The sequence below is a fragment of the Pipra filicauda genome, unplaced genomic scaffold (assembly GCF_003945595.2).
Source record: "Pipra filicauda isolate LSUMZ 115617 unplaced genomic scaffold, ASM394559v2 scaffold176_size3548034_pilon, whole genome shotgun sequence".
Taxonomy (NCBI): Eukaryota; Metazoa; Chordata; class Aves; order Passeriformes; family Pipridae; genus Pipra; species Pipra filicauda.
The window spans coordinates 2901310-2920797 of NW_024104283.1; the positions used below are offsets into that span (position 1 = coordinate 2901310).

Here is a 19488-nt window from a genome sequence, read left to right on the forward strand (position 1 = left end):
AATTACCAGATGAACCATTGAAAGTAATCAAGTAACTTACACAATAGAAATCAAAATTCACAGGCTGTACTGGGCTTTGTACAGAGCTTTACTAAGTTTAAAAAATAGTTTAAAAAAAAAAGAAAAACAAGACCAAAATAGTTATGTATCATCAACTTTAAATAATTGGACACACTCTACTTCTTTACATTGTTGTGTCCAGGTATGACAGAACCAGCTTCATATCACACCACTGTCATGACAACAGGAAAGTTTCCTTCAGACTATTCCATACATTATCTGCATAGGAGCACAATTTAAAACAAAGAACAACGATCCAAGAAACAAAAACCCCTCAATGCTGTCAAAACCGATTTTATAGCAGCAAGAATACAACCTAGTACTGATGTTAAAAGGGGATTTCTTATTTCCTCCAAAGGCAGAAATATTAGCAAGAAAGGTCACTGGGTAAATCCTGTGTAAAGTGACTGATAGCAATGCAGCCACCTCTGAAATCCACAAGTGACCTTGACCTTACAGTGATAAGCACTTCAAAAGGATAGCAGTTTTATCTGTTAAGTCTCTTCACACAGAATTACCCTGGACACTACATTGAACACAATACAGTGGTTTGTTCAGTTCATGGACATCACGCGTTTCTAATGCCTCAAATTGCATTGCACACCTGAATGCTGTGTTTCAATGCAACACTGCTAGATTATAAAAAGCTTTAGGCACAATCCTAACATACATTTCAACAGCTGGCAGCACAGCAACAACATTAAGACAAGGTAAATATTTAATCAAGCAAGTGCCTGTCTTTTGCAATGCAACAAATTCTTGCAAAATTTTACTTGGTACCAGCATTTTGACAGTAATGCACATTTTCAGACGTAAAATAAAACATTTAAAGATCAAATTCTACCTTCATATACAAACACTTAATTTTTACCAAATTTGAAGAAATGATAGGCAGTAATGTGTTTCAAAGCGCAAAATTTTTGAATCAATTTTTTCTCCTAAGACACATGTAATAAAAATACAATTAAAGTTGGTTTTTATTTTGCTATGACATTTCTCTCTACTTAGCAAAACAAATAAGAAATGAGGAGAACAAACTGTTCTCGGGTGCTAAAGAAGAACAAGCTGCCATTAGTCTGAAATAAATTATATTTTTAGCAAGTGGACTTGTAATGGTAGTTGTAATCTTTCAGAACCTTTTTCCTTCAAGTCATTTTAAAAATATTCCTTTTTAAAATAAGACTTCATTTAAAAGTTCACATTTATTTCCCTCTGAACATATCAAAGCAGAAGAAACAAATTATACCAGAAAGAGGCCCTACTATTACCTGGAAAAAACACTCCTTTCCACTAAAAAGAAAATTACGACTTAGAAAGCATTTTAAAAAAAGCTCACATCTGAATAAACTTTCATGTTTGCACACTTTATAGAAAACATTTAGATAATCTTTATGTTACTTAATGCGAGGAAAATAAAATATCTGTTGAGTAATAATGTCAGTAAAAATACTTTCATTTATATACACTTACTGCAATCTCTCTACAGGCCGACATGGAAATCCCTGTACCTTCAATTTGCTTCAGTGCATACTCCTTTTCATCTTTTCTGTACACACATATACACAAAAAGAAAAAAAAAAGAGAAGAGTATGTTTAGCTCTAACTTATATTACACCCATCAGTACAAGTTTAATGAAATATTTTAATTTTGTCTGGATCAAGAAGCTGAAAAGCCAATCTGTTTTTATGCATAAATTATACTTCGATAATAAAAGCAAGTTTTCTTTTAACAAAGACTTTATAAATCCCAACCCAAAACTTCTGTGTAAAGAAACTTTGTTAACATGTATCTATTTCTCTCTGAAAAGAGAGATAATATCTGCAAATAACTGCAAATATATCTACAGAGAATTTTGGAGGACATTCTGAGGACATTCTGAGGACTTCCTGAAATTCCAGGATAGTGCCTACTACTGTGAAAACACCACACTAGTATCCCATGCCTGGAAAATTCCCAAGCAGATAAAGTGTTCCAGTGTGTTTTGGAATTTGGAAATCACAAGAATGATTTCTAAGGAAGCAAGACCAAGCATGTTTAGGCTACAGGCTTGAAGGGCCTCTTTTCCCCAGAGCCTTCTGCAGCTGAAGCTGAAGGAATGGTTTACTTTAAGGTGATATAAATTATTTTGGAACTGGCAAAGATAAATATATTCTCATTCTGCACAGATAAGTTTTCTACAGAGAAATGGGAAGGACAGCAACTTACAACAAGCTTTGCAACTACCCCCAAAACATTCACCCATTCAGACATTCAGATGAAAATCTTAACAGCCAACATAAGATTGGACCCTCCTCTTAATAAACTTTTATTCATCTCTGAAAGTTGAAATGAAATAGCCTCAGATCACAGTATTTTGAAACATAACTTACAAATCTGTACTTGGGGTGAGAGAGGGACACCACCCAAAACTTTTCTAGGCTAAAGAAAGCCTAAAAAGTTACCATTACTAAAATCAGGCCAAATACTGCATTAACAGCTCACGAGAGCTGTTCACCAAGTATTTCAAGAATAACTTCAGAAGCGGGTGTGTCTGCTTCCTAGGCAGAATTCACCAGGATCTACTGACACGATAATTCAGATTCCTTCTTTTTTCTCTGCTGAGCAGTTTTTTATTTTCATGAATTAGTCATTTAGAAGAGCTCAGCTCAAGATGCAGAACCAAGAAATGTGTATCTTCACAGGTAATAAGATCATACTTTATCTAAAAGAAATTGCTTTTGATTTCATTAATTAGTCCAAATTTTGAAGAGAAAATAATAACTGCCCATTCCCTCTTATACATGGTTCTGCTATCTACGCAGAAGATTTACATACACTGCAAAGTATTAGCTCCATAACTGAGATCACTTACTGAGACCGTGAAGACAAGATTATATTGTCTGCAGAACCAAAACCATCTCTGGACATTTAAAACTGATCATGGCTTTTAAACTATGGTCATGTTTAAGCTATGCAGCACAGAACAATCCCATGCACAACTATCAGCTAGAATCCCAAGGCAATGTAGTCACTACAGCACTGCATTATATACTTCTTCTGGCACATCTGCTTAACTGGGCACAGGACCCCACTGATACAGCTACCCTTGAACTAGTTCTACCGATGCAAAGCATTGCATCCAGTTACTCAGACCTTCACAGATCGAAGGTCACTGTAGAGATCGGGCTTGGCACATGCTGCCTTCAACTGCATTGCTCAGCACCACCGCCACTGCCAGCCCGTCAGAGCTTGACAGGCAGCCACTCCAGGCAGGCTTTTAAGATGCAAACAAGAAATTACAAAAGATGTTAAAACAAAAACCCAAAAACCAAACAATCCAACAACTTAAGGTATTATGGCATATGGAAAAAGAAGGCAGACTTACTGAGTTGAGAGTTCTAGAACGCTAGGTTTTGTGACCAATGAGCAAAAATAGGAATAGCTAAATACTTAACTAAAATAAATAGGTGTCAAGGATAAAGAACTCCAAAGATATAATATTCTAGATCTGACAAAATTTATTAATTTTCTTTTTTTTACCACCAGCTCTGGAATCATAAACACAGCTTCCTTTAAATACCATTCACTTGCTCTGGCAGAAATGCAAAGCTATATGAATGCTTTTCCAAAGTTAACTGTTCTTATTATGCAGACATAATAGCTGATTAAAGCACTTTCCAAAAGTGGTGTTTCAGCTAACAATATTTCCCATTCAATAGTAATCTCAAGATATTTTGAGAAAGAAAGAAATATATTCAAAACTTCAATACCAAGTCAGCCAATGCAATCTGATGAAACACACAATTCTGATTATTCAATAACGTGTCCAAAAAAAAAAAAAACCAACCATAGGTACTTTATTAGCCATTTGCCCACCCCACTTGTAAGAATTCAATAAATAATATCAAATGGTGTGTGTGAAAGGTAAGTATACTGTTCACTCCCTAAAGACCTATTTTCTTATGAAACACTTGAGACAGGGAAGTTTTTCTATTTCATGTTGAAGGAAAACTCTAGTGAACTCTGAACACGTTTCAAGAAATTATACAGCATTACGCAGCATGGAAGTTTTTATAAATCCGTTTCTGACAGATCCTATATCAATACATTTTTTTACTGAAGTGAAGCAAGCATGATTAAGTTTGAAAACCAAATCCAAACAACAACAAACCACATAGCTCTGGTCTGAGGCAAAAGACCAGCCATGCTGGTAATAGCCAAGCAGAAGCAAGGTCTCTGTCTGTAACCATTTTCATATGGTCCACAGAAACACTGGCTTGGGAACAGGTCAACTAACTTGAAGGTCCTGCTGTGTGGGGGTTTGTCTGAGGGTGGGGAGCAAATGACACAGACCAAGACCATAGACTACTCTGAGCAAAAAATATAGCAAAGGAGAACTGAAAGGGAACTCCGTACCTTAAAAGGCTGTGACTCTGTATTTCAGGTTGCTGTAGGCAGCATCCAAATGCAAGGGTCCTCATGCATATCAGCAGTTATTGAGAACATCCCTCCATTATAAAAACTTGGTCTTCGAGATTAAGCTTTTCTCCCTCACGAATAAATATCCAACTCTGCAATCCCTAAAGTTAATGTTAACATTTTAATTTGTACAATGCAAAGCAAAACCCTCTCCCTCTTCCCCCCAAAAATTGTACTCAGGGGTTTATGTCCAGCTGCAGTATTCAAAATGGAAAATGAAAATATGATTACTGCTTCTTCTGGGTAACACTTTCAGTTGCCATTTTCCAAATGATTTGGAAACAACAAAGTATCAAATTCACTTTAGAAGAATGCAGTTCAGAAGATTTAGAGTAATTACATTTCAAAGGAGCTAAACTGTCTTAACTATGGCAATTGTACTTCAGAGACCTCCCATCATATGAGAAACTACTCTACAAACAAGTCAGTGGAAAACTAGAAACAACTTGCCCAAGACCATAAGAAAAATAGGAGGATTTGAAAATAGCACATAGTTCAAACTATTGTTTTATCCCTATTATTCAAATTTTAAAACTTTCCATGATGGTTCCTCTTGAATTCACAAATAATTTAACATAAATCCAAACTTCAGAATTAATTATCCACATCAAGGAACTAGCTTGAAAGACTTCAATCACTCTGAAGCTACAACTGTGACTATCACATAAGTTAATACAGATATTATCATTACTGTATATACTAATAATAACTGTCTTAAATTAAGTGCACAATACCCTAATTAAATAATAATTAAAGTGCACATTTTCTTAAACAAAAAGGCGCACCATAAAAACATTCCAACACTTAGCTAAAAAAAAAAAAGTAATAGAAAACAACAACAATTCACCCTTGTGACAATGCTAACGGAATTTAAGCATTTGTGACTTTGTAGGACAAAGGCTGGGAACACTATGGAGTTCAGTGTCCTTCACAGTACTGCCTGGAACACAATGTCCATACAGGTATCTGGTTACGCTCTGATCACTTTGTTTAACTGCTGCTAGGCAGCATAAAGTTAATCACTCAGCAGCAGATCATAGTGAGTTGCAAACCTCCCCCCATCAAGAACAGGCAAAACCATGACATTGAAGCACAACTGGAAGCCAACTGAAAAACTCATCCGGAACGTGGCAGCCAAGCCACTAAACTGATCGTGTTCAGCACTGGTTACCTTTTGCAAGCTGCTCACAGATTTAATCCTATACACAGCACATGGCCATAGCCCTTTACAAAGGTAACAGTACCAAAAAATGTGTCTATGACTGACTGGAAAAAGGGACCAAAATCCTTCTCGAAAAGTGATGAATTCTTACGCTTTAGTGGTTTTTTTTATGTATATAGAAACAGTCATTAAGCCAAAAGAACTACAAGATCAAAAAAATTCCCATATGGTGTCACTGAGGTGCATGTTCAACAGACTAGGAAAGTAATTTTCTTTTACTATTATCCTCCAACTGTATCAAGCCTTATCCAGTCAGCAATTCAGCCAACTCCTTTTCATCCACACAGTAACCAGCCACAAATGGCAGAAGCTGTGAATCTGTAGGTTGATCTTAATTTATTTCCAGCCAACAGTATACATGCTGAACTTCAATGCATTTACATTAGTTCATTTTGAGAGACAGATAAGAAACTCAAAATATAAAACAGTTAGGATGGTAAGCAAAAATTTAAAAGAAATCCACCACCACATGAGTTCTTTAAAAGCACTGATAAGATTTTTCTGTTATTAAAAAAATATGCCTTTTCCCAGCTATGATTTCACTAGACTGGGAGTGAGGAGTAGAGGTCTCTTAATATCAGTGTGAGAAGACTGGGGCTATTCCAGCACCATTACACATAAGCGAACTATATCCTCTTCCCTTTATTCCAGTAGTTTCTAATTCAGAAAACTTTGTAGAATAGATACCTTCTAATTGTTAACAACAATTACAGACTATTTCACATTACAGCCACAAATAGATCTTTAAGATCTCTGTAATAACAGACCACTAGAAATTTTACTAAGCTTAACCTTACTAAAATTTAGCCTTTACCCTATAATAATAAAACTTTGAATTTGTACAGAAAGAGAGCACAACTTCAATCACTGCCACCCTCACTCCAAATTTATTGATGAAGATTCACAGAGACCTCACCCAGCTGCAGGGTTGCTGCCATTGCTAAAATAAGACTGGCTCCAAAGTATCTTGAGTGACTGAGAACTGTGAATTTCATACAAGTAAAATTATGACAGATTGGGCTAAGTGGACTTGACAGCCTGTTTGTAAAGGTAAAAACTAAAGTCTTCCCATTAAATCTTGAAAGCTATAAAAGTATTCTGCTGCTCCAGATAATTTCTTCCAGCGTTTGCTGTATTACAGCAGGGGATAGAGCTGTACCTGATTTTATTTCTTTACAGACAGGTTTGATTGCAGATAATGAATAGACTTAGGAAATACCACCATTCCAGAAAGGATACTGCATGTGAGGAGTTGCTACCTTAAAACAAGGAACAGCAGCAGTGATGAGGAAAATACCTCTGAAATAAAGATGAATTATATACCAAGGCCACAGACACAGGGTCCTTTAGATTATGCCAAAAAAGAATCTGCTGTTTGCTTCATAAAATCACGTAAGAAGAATACTTGCAAATAACATTAAATGTGAAGAACATTAGCTGTCTGGTTTTGGAATTTTGTAATAGGTCCTGAGGTCAGGACTATACAGTCCATCTTAACGTGCATTATGTCTCTTTCTCTGTAATGCTAAATCTGGCTAAATACTGCAACTTTATTTCTTTGGGATCTTTTTGGTAAGAACATATTTGTAACACCAGATGTAGATTTTTTTTCTAAATTCTTATACTAGGTTCAGCTATAGCAGAATAAACAAAATTATCAACTCAATGTAAAACCTATTAGAAAGACAATGGCCTAAAAGCTGCAGTTACTCAGTTTTCCTTTTATGGCCCATGACACAATCAAGCACTTCTCCCAACCCACTTGAAAGCCCAGATTTATCAGAGACATATTACAAATTTTCTGTTCTTCTTTTCCTTCAGACTTCCTAGTTCAAACCATCTACAGTAAAATTTTCAATTCTCAGAGCTAGACCTACACAAAAGCTTACTAACACAATGTGGATGTAATTCTTAAATAAGGAAATTAGCCTTTAGATACAAAAGCTGCAACCCACATCATGAGTAAGAAGCAAGATCCAAATTCTGTATAGGCAGTGTGAGACAACACATTTGTTACAGTCGGAAAGTTGCAAAGTTGAAAAAACATCCACACAAGAAGGTATAAAGACCAGAATGAAACTTCATGAAGTTACCACAAGGCCTAATTTCACTCTGAAACATAAAAAAAAAAATTTAAAAAATCATAATTTTTAATGTTTTTTTGGGATGAAGACTCTCCATTTACCTCACTTCAGTGTCAGGGGATTAGGATTTCACAAGCTTAGATGCCCTTATTCCAGCCATTAAGATAGTCGTGCTACTTAACAACAAGCAAGGCCTTTAGTCAGCAATCATCACATCTGTTCCTGGGGAAAGGGAGCCATGTTCTTCTTCCTTTAAAACTTCATGTCCCATAGTCAGAATAGGCTTCTCTCACACTCTTTCTGGGGTTTAAGAGCACTTCTTGGATGAAGTTTCATGCTGTTTTTTCCCTACCACTGAAGTCATGCTGAAGGTAGAATAAATGGCATTCAACTTGTAACAGTCTCTTTGTTGTTCTGAACTGAAGGTCAAATTAAATTTGGCAATTTGTCTACCCCTGTTTCTCATCTGGAGCATGACAGACCTGGGCAAAGGAACAACCGGTTATCTGGTACAATGACTGGTTTTAATCAAAAGATATGAACAAAACTTTGAAGTCTACAAGGCCCAGGAAAACACGGCAACAACTGATACAGAAACTCTGTTTCAGGAATAGACACATTTGAAGACATAGGTGACACCCCCTCTAAACTGCACTAGTGATAATGAACCAAAAGAATGAACACTGCATTTTCCAATGCGCAAAGTGTTAAATCTTAGCATGAACCTGTGATAAATCATAGAGTATTAACACAGGTGAGAATTTTCTCTAAACACCTTTGAATTTGCAAAATTCATGAGCCATAAGATAAGAAGCGTCTCCTCAAAACAAGCTACTTGGGAGTCAAAGAGTTAATCTCATGCTGCTAGAAATGCCATGCACCAGCGGCCTTTCCATCATCAGATCTCTTCAGGCTCTCAGACCCCACATCATTACCTATGAGGTGGGAGAGTCAAGGAAAATTGCAGTCAAAGCAGAATCCCAGCATTACCTGTGTGAATGCTTCCAAGTGCTCTAATAAAGACAGCAAAAGAAAGGAGGAACAGAAAGGCAGAAAACCTTCTGGCCACATAAAAAGAATTGATTCTTCCTGCAACTAATGCACGAGGAAACCAGACACATTGCTTCAAAATACAGCTCTGGATGTAGTTTCCATTCCAGCAGATCTAGCTTCTGCCTCCAAGTCAATTGCCTATAACACTTACTTTCACTTAGCTGCAAAAAGAAATCAATGGCATCTTCTACTTAAGTCGGCACAGAGTGAACAAAAAAATAATCATACCGCACAAGAGGCTCAGTTTATGGGAACACATTTAAAGCCATACTGTCCAAGGCTTTCCCCAGTTCATATCTGTGCTCTTATTTAGCCCAGAACCCTTATACTTAAGTGAGCTATCTGACACTGCCAGCACACACAGGAAGCTACAGCCATTGCTTTGCCTATTGAAAAGCCTAACCACAGTGTGGTTTCACCTACCAGATGAACAATGCTAGAATATTCCAGGATCATTAACTTTGTAGAAAACAGATGACAACCAAGGCAGAAACATGCAGTTATACAGTGACCTCATCAGAAAATATTTTTTTTAAGATTGCTAATCCTAGGAAAGACAGAAGCAAACATGAATAATACTCTTCAGAGATCCACTACTACAGTAATCCCAGCTCCTCCAATCTTTCTCACAACCAGAAAAGTCAGTTCTGCTTCTGAATAAAGTAAAATTAAATACATAAAAAAACCCACACCAACCAAAAAACCCAACCTACACTTACAGACATGCATTTTGAAAAGGTCAGTTAACACTATCTCTACAATATTCCTTCCCTTTCAGTCTTATTAGATACACCAATATTTCATAAGCTCTCAAAAAAAACCCACTGCTAAATGAAAGGTTGTGCTCCCTCAGAAAAGTCTAAGAAAATATTAATAAAAAAATTCAGATAGAGAAGTTAAGTATCAGTTGATTTAAAGACTCTCAGGATTTTGTTAACAGAAGTTAATCTTTATTTAAAATATATCTGCACATTTTTCTTGAATCTGTTGAGATAGTGAACTTCACAAGAGGTATAATAATTTCTAATATCATCACAACTAGCATTGTTATCTGTCAGTCATCTAACTTATAGTCAAGTGAACCATGTAAACCAAGCCCTCAGAGCTGGGAGGTCTTTTATAAACCTAAATTATTTAGATAACATGAAACTCGTAAGTCAAGTCAAAACAATAAACTTCTTGTATTTGCTACACAAGTAGAAACTGTTCTTCATTTCCTAAAGTCACTTATTGAGTTAGTCAATTTATTCTAAAAGCAGTTGTCCTGGACCAGTTTCAGCATTCCTTCAGGCAAACACGCTGTTATTGAAACAAATAAATCTTTTTTAAGTTCTAACACTTTATTTCAGTAAAAAAAGAAAAAGAAACATTGCAGCCTATGTCAGCTCTCAAATGCCACCAAAGAAGCTCGAGAAATGACGTATCTTTGGAAGCAGAATGTAAGAGTTGCCAATCACTCATGCTAGCAATCCCTTCCCTTCCGATCACACATACAGACCATTCCTTCTCCTGAACTGAACATAAAGCAGCAGCCAGTACATGCAAACACAATCTTACTTCACAACATAGAATTCACTAATTAAATGCAGAGGAGAAAGACTTGGGTCAGAAGACACCTACGCAAATCATGAGCTTGATTAAGGTCCCAGAATCATAGAATCATAGAATCAGCTGGGTTGGAAGGGACCTCCGAGATCATTGAGTCCAACCCTTGATCCAACACCATCGTGGTTACTAAACCACGGCACTAAGTGCCACATCCAGTCTCATCTTAAAAACCTCCAGGGACAGAGAATTCACCACTTCCCTGGGCAGCCCATTCCAATGCCTAATTACCCTCTGTAAAGAATTTCTTCCTAATATCTAACCTAAACCTCCCCTAGCACAGCTTAAGACCACGCCCTCTTGTTTTAGTGATAGTTGCCTGGGAGAAGCAAAGAAGCCATTTCAGTAGGTATTTTCAAAACATGTAGGGAAATTTAATGTTACTGATAAATCTCTAGTGCAATTTGGTTAGGACGTTCTACAGAAATTCTGGTTACTTGTGCAAACGTCGGTAGTGTTATGAATCATGGCAATTTCTGGGGCTTGGGGCTTTCGCTGATTTTTTGGTTTCTTTTTAAATCATGCATGATGTGAAAATACCCATGTTGAAAATAAATTTATGAAAGAAACTTCTATATTTCTACCTACAATATAACAGATTAGACTGGATGACCCAGAAATACACCAACATATTAAATTTCTATGTCAAGTAGTTTGCATGAGAAGTATTTAGTTTCTGACCTAGCCTCTGTTCTACCGTGCTTTGCCAGGTGGGGGGGTAAAAAGGAATCTCTTTTTCCCCCCCCCCAAGCTCTTACTTCCTTTTCCTGCAGCACTACTAGAAAACTCTTAACCCTCTCAGTAACACAAAATGTCTTATCCTCTTCATTTCTTTAGAAAATAAACACCACTAAACTTTGAGAGGTTTTTCTTCACAGCTTATTATGAGCTAATTTATGTATGACTCTTCCTCCGCAAGCTTGGCAAAAATCTTCATGTCTTCCTCTAAAACACAACCTCTGCTACATCTCATTCACCCCCTTTCTTCCTCAAGCTCCTACCACCACCTTTTCGCTTGCCACAGTAGCAAACAAAACATCAGCTGAATGCAATTTGCTTTCTGAAAGGCAATGATGGGCTGTACAGCTCATTTCTGCACTTAAATTTCAGGGTGAGTAACAGAAGAAAGGACAAAATAGCCATGGGAGAGACCATATGCAAGAGTCTGTGGGAAGCATTAAAAACTACTCATCTCCACTTGCACTATCTCTTGGGCAGGAAGCAAGGCCATGGTATAGTTGCACCAGCAGCTTTCAGTAAGGCACAGTTATGAACTACTAATTATCTCTTCCCAGTTTGGGGACTTTTCTATTATAATGCCTTACAGGCAACTAGTTAGACAGGTTTGGTTTAGTTCTGCTGCTTCTCCTCACGCATAGAGAGAGCATTTAGTGGTAATAAGTATTTTCATACAGGCAAATACAGTATTTAGGTCTACTTAGCTTTTGAGAGATTATAGCGAGGCATAAACACCTTCAGCACAAAAACCTTGAGCTGTTTTATACCTTCAAGATAAAGAGTTTCATCAGGGAAAAGAAAAAAGGAAGTGGGAAGCAAACCACAGCCTTTCAGTACCATAACTGATAAGAGATTTTGCTGTAGAGAGGTAATTGTTCAGGATCAAATACATTGCGTTCTGACTTTGGTCAATAATTCTGTGATTTAGCCTCTATCAGGTTTACATTAGTAAACAGCAATTGCAGCTGAACACTCACATTACTTACATTTGAGACAACGTCAAATAGAGGAAATAAGACATAAAAACATAAACTATTATAGACCCTTAATATCTTAAAAGTATGAACTCGCATCACTACATAATATTCCAGTTTCACATTCAAGAGAGTATAATCCTTACCATATCAATGAGTTTCCTCCCTCCTAACAGCAAACGTAACTGCAGTACTCATGTCCTCATTCCCCTGTGATTTTACCACCAACATTGTTCATTTCTACCATTTGAATGCAAGTTTCCTCTCCTGACACACATCTGCTATTTAAGTTTTTAAGCAATTTAAGTTCTACAGAAGAACAATGTGGGGAGAACAGTAAACAAATTAATTGCTATATGAATACTGATTTAAGAGATCGAGTGGATTACTTTTGCTGCTTCTACACTTAAAGTTTTCTAACACCACAGCGATATGAGTCATAAGTGTGACTGGATTCAACATCTGAACAACATAATGATATTAGCAGAAACCACAAATACAGCGAGTTGCCCCAGAAGAAATTCTGCTCTTCCAAGGGAGCCATGCCTCACAGCAGGCTATTTTTTTCTCTCTTAATCAATATTTTCCTGACTTCTGCTTCAAACGAATAAGATTCATCAAGTAAAAAAACTAAAACAAAAAAGGTTACACAGCCAGAACCACAAGCAGCATTTCTATGTTAGATTATATACTTGTCTTGGCTATGTAATTCATCCTTCTTTCTCTTCCGATGCCCTGCCTTTCAATGAACAGTTTGGGTAGGAAGGAATTTAAAATATCTAGTTCCCACTGCCCTGCCATGTGCAGAGACACCTTTCACTAGACCAGGGCTCAAAGCCCCATCCAACCTGACCTTGAGCACTGTCAAAAATGGGGCACTCGACTTTTATGTGGACTTGGAAGCTGTAAGTTAAGAACTTTACATCAATGACACTGCACACCAGCATCACTCCAAGGAGGAAAACAGACTCTCCTCCTCAGTTACAAACTTCCAGTACTGAAAAATAGGGCAGAGAGGAGGGAAAGAATATTTCATTTGTCTTCCCCTTCCTATGCCTGTATGCCACATTTTTGGACTTGAGTCACTGTTACCCAATTTCCAAAAGGGGATTCCATATTAGGCAGCCAAAGTGAAGCCTGTTTTATACCAACTGTATTGTTAATGTACCTGCAACTGTCAAATAATAAAGTAACCTGCCAAGTTACAAACAGTGGCTTTTTCTTTTTTTTTTTTAAAAAAGTATATTACTACAGTAGCATTTAAACCTATACACTTTGTTCAGCTGATACATTGTACAGTACAGGGTAGTGCCAAACCTTTCATACTTGCCAAAGAGTAACATGGCAAAAGGGTCTGCCAGGGCAGCACCAGCTACTGAGCAGGTGGTGAGCCTGGGAACTGCCCAGGGTACAAATCCTGCCCCTTCTGCTGCCATCATTCTGAAAGCTGATCACTCCATATTTCTGTCATTCCCCCCATAACAAGATTAAAAAGCACATACTTGCTTTTTGAAAGGTGTTTTGAAACGTACAGATTAAAATAAAATTACAAATATTTTTTTCTTTCCAAGTAGCTATACAAGTAATATTTTTAATAACCTCTGTTGCCCAAACCCAGGAAGCGAGTCAAAGAAAAATAAAATAACCATAGATTGAGAGAAAGTTGGCTCCTTTAAACTCTTTGTTTAAAGGTAAGCAGAAGCAGCAATAACTAGAACGGTTTTATTCACATGAAGATTTCAGCTTTTGCAAGTGTTGCATCTCCTGTCACTGCTATAGAAGGAGGAACAGAGTGGCCTATTTTCTACTTGACTCATGCATCCCACTATTCCTTGCACTCCTGACAAACCAGCAGTGGTATCTTTTAAGCTTGCTGACTCACGCATATATCCTCCTGCAGGTGAACTGACATCCTGGTGTAGGAACAGAAATACTTTGCAGTAGCCTGGACCTAAAGACTGATCATTCTGAAAGAGTAAAATGAAATAATTTAGCCATATACAACAAACTGCAGAATTTCCAAACCTTGCTTCATCTTCAAAATTGCCCCTTGTATGCAAAGGAGATACAGGAAGTGAAAATAACTATGAACAATACTGTAGCTTAAACTGTGATCAAAGAAGTGGCAAGGAACATAACAAGGAGAGGTAAGGCATGAAACAAAACCACATTTTCCTAACCATAACTGGAAAAACTGCATTCTTTGTTTTACCAGGCAGACATGGATATGTCCAAAAAAACAGCTAAGAACTTGACATTGACAACAGAACTGCAATCATGAGTGTTATATCACAAATTACACCCTCAAAGCCACTGGTCCAGTTCTAGTGTACACTGAAATAAACCATTAGACAGCTTATATAAATACCTATTTTCTACCCCTTCCAGACTACAAAGATATTAAAGAAAGTTTCATAAACCCGGGTGCCTAATTTAGCTAAATGTATAACACAGGTAGTACCTCTAGACCTCATCAGACCACACAAACACTACTGAAGTAAATAGAAGCTCAGGTCCTCAATGTCTTTAAAAACTTGTTCCTGCAGTGCATGGAAATGTCACACCAACATTGTTCCAATCTCAGTGTCTATTTGAAAAAAAAAAAAAAACTTTCAGAGAAATCAGTCAGCTCACTAGAAATGTGTCCAAATGATATTCTACTCCAGGTTGAAAAAGCCAAACTAAGCTGTTACTTTGTCAAAAAACTGCTTTATGCCCAAACCATTAATGGAAATCTAAGCAATGCAACCGCTTTTTTTACAAGCATTTTATCAAACAGCTTGCCAAGCTCCATATAAACACATTTTACTATTTCATAAACTTTATAGGCCAAGTTTTTGAAATGTGAAGTGACAGGCTCTCAGTGGAATTTCTGCAGAGCTACAAGGTTTTTATTGCCCTCAGGCCCCCGAGACTGTAAATTGACTATATGAATCAAGTAGCCAGAATCTCTGCCTTTTATACAGGACTGCCTTGCAAATTGGAAACACTGAAACAGCCTCTATGACCAGCCATAGAAGAATTCCTTTACACGAGGCTCAAAATGCCTCAGTGATCAGCACACAATAAGTATCCACCACTGCTAGGTTTCTGTTGCCAACAGTGGAAGAAGTTTCTCTCTGTCATTAAAAACCCCTTAAAGTAAAGAACTAATGCTAAATATCCCCCAACTCACAGATACACTTTAGCTAGGTATTTACATAAGGAAATCATCTTATCTTCATGATTCTGGTTGTTTTCTAATTTTTTTTCTAACTTGTTCACATCCTACTTTCATCCAAGGTCCTAAAGTTACACAAAAGCAACTAAGAGTGAACTCACTAATGCCATAAAAATGAAAACAAAACAAACTAACAAACAAAAAGAATAAGCCAGTTTCCAAGCTCCATGAAGTAAAGCTTCAGTTTTTACTTTAATGAGTGTTTAATGAGTACAGTTGAACGTGTGCCATATCAATCTATTGGACAGCACTGAAACTTTCCACTTCCGTTTACAAGTTACCTTTCTTAACGGCTCAAGGTCTCCCTTTGATTACTCCCAGCTCTAACACATAAGTTATCTTTTTATCATGTTTACTTCTGCTTTACTACTATCTATTTGCATTTGTAATACTATTACTACTGTAGGCATTTTGAAGATATGTCCTCTATGGTGCCTTGTAGCACCCATGTAACTCCTGCGATGGTTTTCCATTGCACATGATGGAAATCAAACCAGTAAGTTAGAAACAGACATCAACGTTCTTTTTTTTTTTTTTTTCGTAAAACAGTAAACCCACAGCTCTGCCTTTTTTATGCTGTTCTTACAAGGAGTAATTCTAGGATTACAATATCAAAGAACAGCAAAAAACAGTTAACTAGCATTTTTGGTGGTTTTATTATCGCTTCCTTTCATATATCTAATATATAGAGATAATAAATTAATTAAAACTTTAAAAAAATAGAGAAAACCATGACCACTTAACCCAAAAATATTGGAAGAGTTCAGTGGCAGCTGTAATACCTGGAAAAGCTTTAATATTTCCTTTTCAAGTTAGCTAAGGTTATTCCTAAGGTTGCAGAGCAAGAATCAGAGCTCGTTCCCTGGTATTTAATCCTCCACTGGAATTAGTGTGCTACCTTTCAGTTATTAATCACTTTGATACTACAGCCTTTTAACTCAGAGTTTAAACTGTCGTTGCACATGAATGCAATTTACTCCTACAAAAAAATCCCTGAACTTCTCTACTAATCTAAAGCAGCAGCGTTCCATTAACCAATTCCAAAATTTTATTTAAAAGTTGTCATTTTTTCACATTTAGTCTCTTCTTTTTCAAAGTTTCAGTTGGCTATAATGGAAGTCTTTAGCCTTTAGCTTTCTGATAGAAAGGGCTCACCTCTAATTTGCAAGTACATTTTATTGAACTTTACAGTATGTTCAGAACACTTCTGCAAACGCAGCCTGTGTTTGTGCACTAGTCACACTGCACAGTGAAAAAGGGCTTAATGGCTCTTCTGAAAGCAAAAGGTTGTATTTGGAACCCACATCTGGGCAAGAGCCTTGCTCACACCCCAGGACTGCTCCCCTTCAACAACTGCACACCAGCCAAGCAATCCCAAATTGCAATCTGAGCTCCCCATCGCTTTCTCAACCACAGTCTGTGGAAGTGCATCCATGCAATATCTACCCCATGGTGCCAGCTCTCTCTTCCCCAGGGAAGGGAAGGAACCCTTGCTTAGCCAACATATGTGGACTTAATGGCTACATGATCTCTTTGGATCACGCCACCAGCAAGGTGTTTGGGGACAAGTGTATCGTGCTCTCTCATGGGAAACCGATGAAGACACACCTCCTACACACCTGTGTGTAGGTTACTGGGCAGAAGCCGCCAGTTCTGCCGGCAAGGAGTGTCCCAGACACGCCATCAAGCCAAGCCTGTCCGACTTTGGCTTCAGCGGGGTAGCGGGGGCCGGGACCAGACCGGGGACCAACACACGCCCCGGGAGCTTCCCGGGCCGCTCGGGCGGGAGCATCCGGGGAGTGGCAGTCGGTCGCCAGGTGCTCCTTGCATCAAACTTGCTCGCTTCCCAAGCCCCTGCGAGTTCTCGAAGCAGAACGTCAAAGCACGAACGCGGTCACACAAAAGATGAAAGGCAGCGACTTGAAACACGGCGTGAAAATCTAAAGGCGACCACAGGGCACCGCCTGCTCTCGCCGCCCCACCAGGGATGGAGTGCGAGCGGGGACAGAGCGGGACGAGGTTTAGGTTGGACATTCAGACTAATTTCTTCACAAGAAGCGTGATTAGACATTGGAATGGACTGCCCTGAGATGTGGTGGAGTCACGGTCCCCGGAGATGTTTAGGACTGGACATGACACTCAGTATCGTGGTCTAGTTGACAATGTGGTGTTCGGTCATAGGTTAGACTTGATGATCTCAGACGTCTTTTCCAACCTAACTGACTGTGATTCTGAGCAGCCGGGCACCGACCCCCGGGGCCGGAGCACCAGGGCCCGCTCCCGGCGCGGGCGGAGGACGGCCGGGCGGGCTAGCGCTCCAGCCCCCGCGCTGCCACAAACTTTCCGGAGAGAGAGAGGAGGGGAGGGCGCCGGCGCGGGGGGGGAGAAGGGAGGAAGGAAGAGGGTACTCGGCGCGGCCCTTACCCGTCTCTGCGGCGGGCCTTGTAGACGTGCCCGTAGGTGCCTCTGCCCACCTTGCATCCCTCGTACTCGAACAGGTCCTCCACCCGCTCGCGCTCGGCCGCCAGCTTCGACTTGAACTCGTAGTCCATGTCTCGCCCATGGGCGGGGAGGGACGGGCGGGCAGGGGGACGCGGCGGCCCGATCAGCACCCGCGGCTGGCGAAGCCCCCTCCCGGCGCCGCCATGTCCGAGGTTCGGCGGGGGCGGCGGGCGGGGGGGGGACAGGGGGCGGTTTGTTTTTGTTTTGGTTTGGGGCTTTTCGGCGGGGGGGGGGAGGGGGCGCGCTCCGCCGCCGCCACCCGCTTCAACTGGGCTCCTCGCGGCGCGGCGCGAAGTCTGCCGGGAGTCGTAGTGCGGCTGCGGGCGCCTGCCCCGCCGCCGCGGGCGGGAACGCCGCGGCGCCAGAACTACAACTCCCGGCATGCCCCGGGAGGCATCGGGCGGGCGGCGTCGGCGCACTGCCCTCCCCGGAGACAGCGGAGCGTTTCAGCGGCCGCCGGGAACTTGCTGACTCTTCACATTGCGGTCAGAGGCGGGAGCGGTGAGCGCGGCCGTACGCGGCGCCTCTGGCTGGCAGGAAGGGACGGAGGGATGTAGGGCGGAAAGGACGGAGGACACGGACCCCATGCTGTGGGGCGCTGAATAGTGCGGCAACTTGTTTATCTCGCCAGCTGCCACTCACGGCTTGGCCCCGCCCCCCTGCAGGCTGTTGCCCTCTGATTGGTCGGACCGCCCCGCCGTGCCGCGGGTGGGGCGGGGCCGATCCCGGCCCCGGGGGCTGTGGAGTGGCGGGTCCATGTTGGAAACGGAATTCTCAGGGGCGTAGTAGAGCCAGGTGCTGCTAAATAAACCGACCGTTCATAGGAATATGGGGGGGGATACAGCGTTTGCGCTCAGATACAGCCCAGGCGTGTTGCTGTGTCTTTATGATCCGATGCCACAGCAAGGCTATGCCCCTTCAGCCCCAAGCAGATTTTTAGACAAAACACGGCGTTGCTGTGAGGTTCAGATTTCATGCGAAGTATTTTGAGATCGCAGAAACATTCAAGCCTCTTAACATTATGTCTCGGCCTTTCAGGGGTATTTCTGTGAAAAGCATCACTGTGCAGGCATATTTGCATTATGGAAGTGCCACGCAGAGCTACAAATACGAAGAACCACAAAAACCCCACAGAATCAATTAGGTTGGAAAAGACCTCTGAGACTATCGAGTCCAACCTGTGACTGAACATCACCACGTGAACTAGATGATGGCACTAAGTGCCACATACAGTCATTCCTTAAACACGTCCAGGGATGGTGACTCCACTATCTCCCTGGGCAGCCTATTCCAATGTCTAATCACGCTTTCTGTGAACAAATTCTTCCTAATGTCCAACATAAACCTGCCCTGGCACAGCTTAAGACTGTGCAGTCTTGTCCTATCACTAGTTACCTGGGAGAAGTAGTCGACCCTCTGCTAGGTACAACCTCCTTCCAGATAGTTGTTGAGAATGATAAGGTCACCCCTGAGGTGACCTTACACAACCTGAAGGTTACATCCTGGCCTAGAAGCAAGTGACACTCCCCACCTTGTGAATTCAACATTAGAGTACAACAGTCAGCAGCAAG

At 40.1% G+C, this 19488-nt stretch overlaps 1 protein-coding gene across 2 annotated transcripts in view; it reads right to left on the reverse strand.

Annotated features, from left to right (window-relative positions):
• The window catches only part of CDK19 (cyclin dependent kinase 19), a 115205-nt gene extending 97014 nt beyond the window's left edge, over positions 1-18191 (reverse strand). Inside the window, exons 1-2 of one of the 2 annotated variants that reach the window (XM_027742135.2) lie at positions 17890-18191; positions 1531-1606 (exon numbers count right to left, since the gene is read on the reverse strand). In XM_027742135.2, coding sequence (XP_027597936.1) covers positions 1531-1606; positions 17890-17978 — 165 coding nt within the window. In that variant the 5' untranslated portion in view covers positions 17979-18191. Of the gene's footprint in view, positions 1-1530; positions 1607-17839 lie in introns of both variants that reach the window. The other variant, XM_027742134.2, reaches the window with a different exon arrangement.
• Between the last annotated feature and the right edge of the window lie 1297 nt (positions 18192-19488).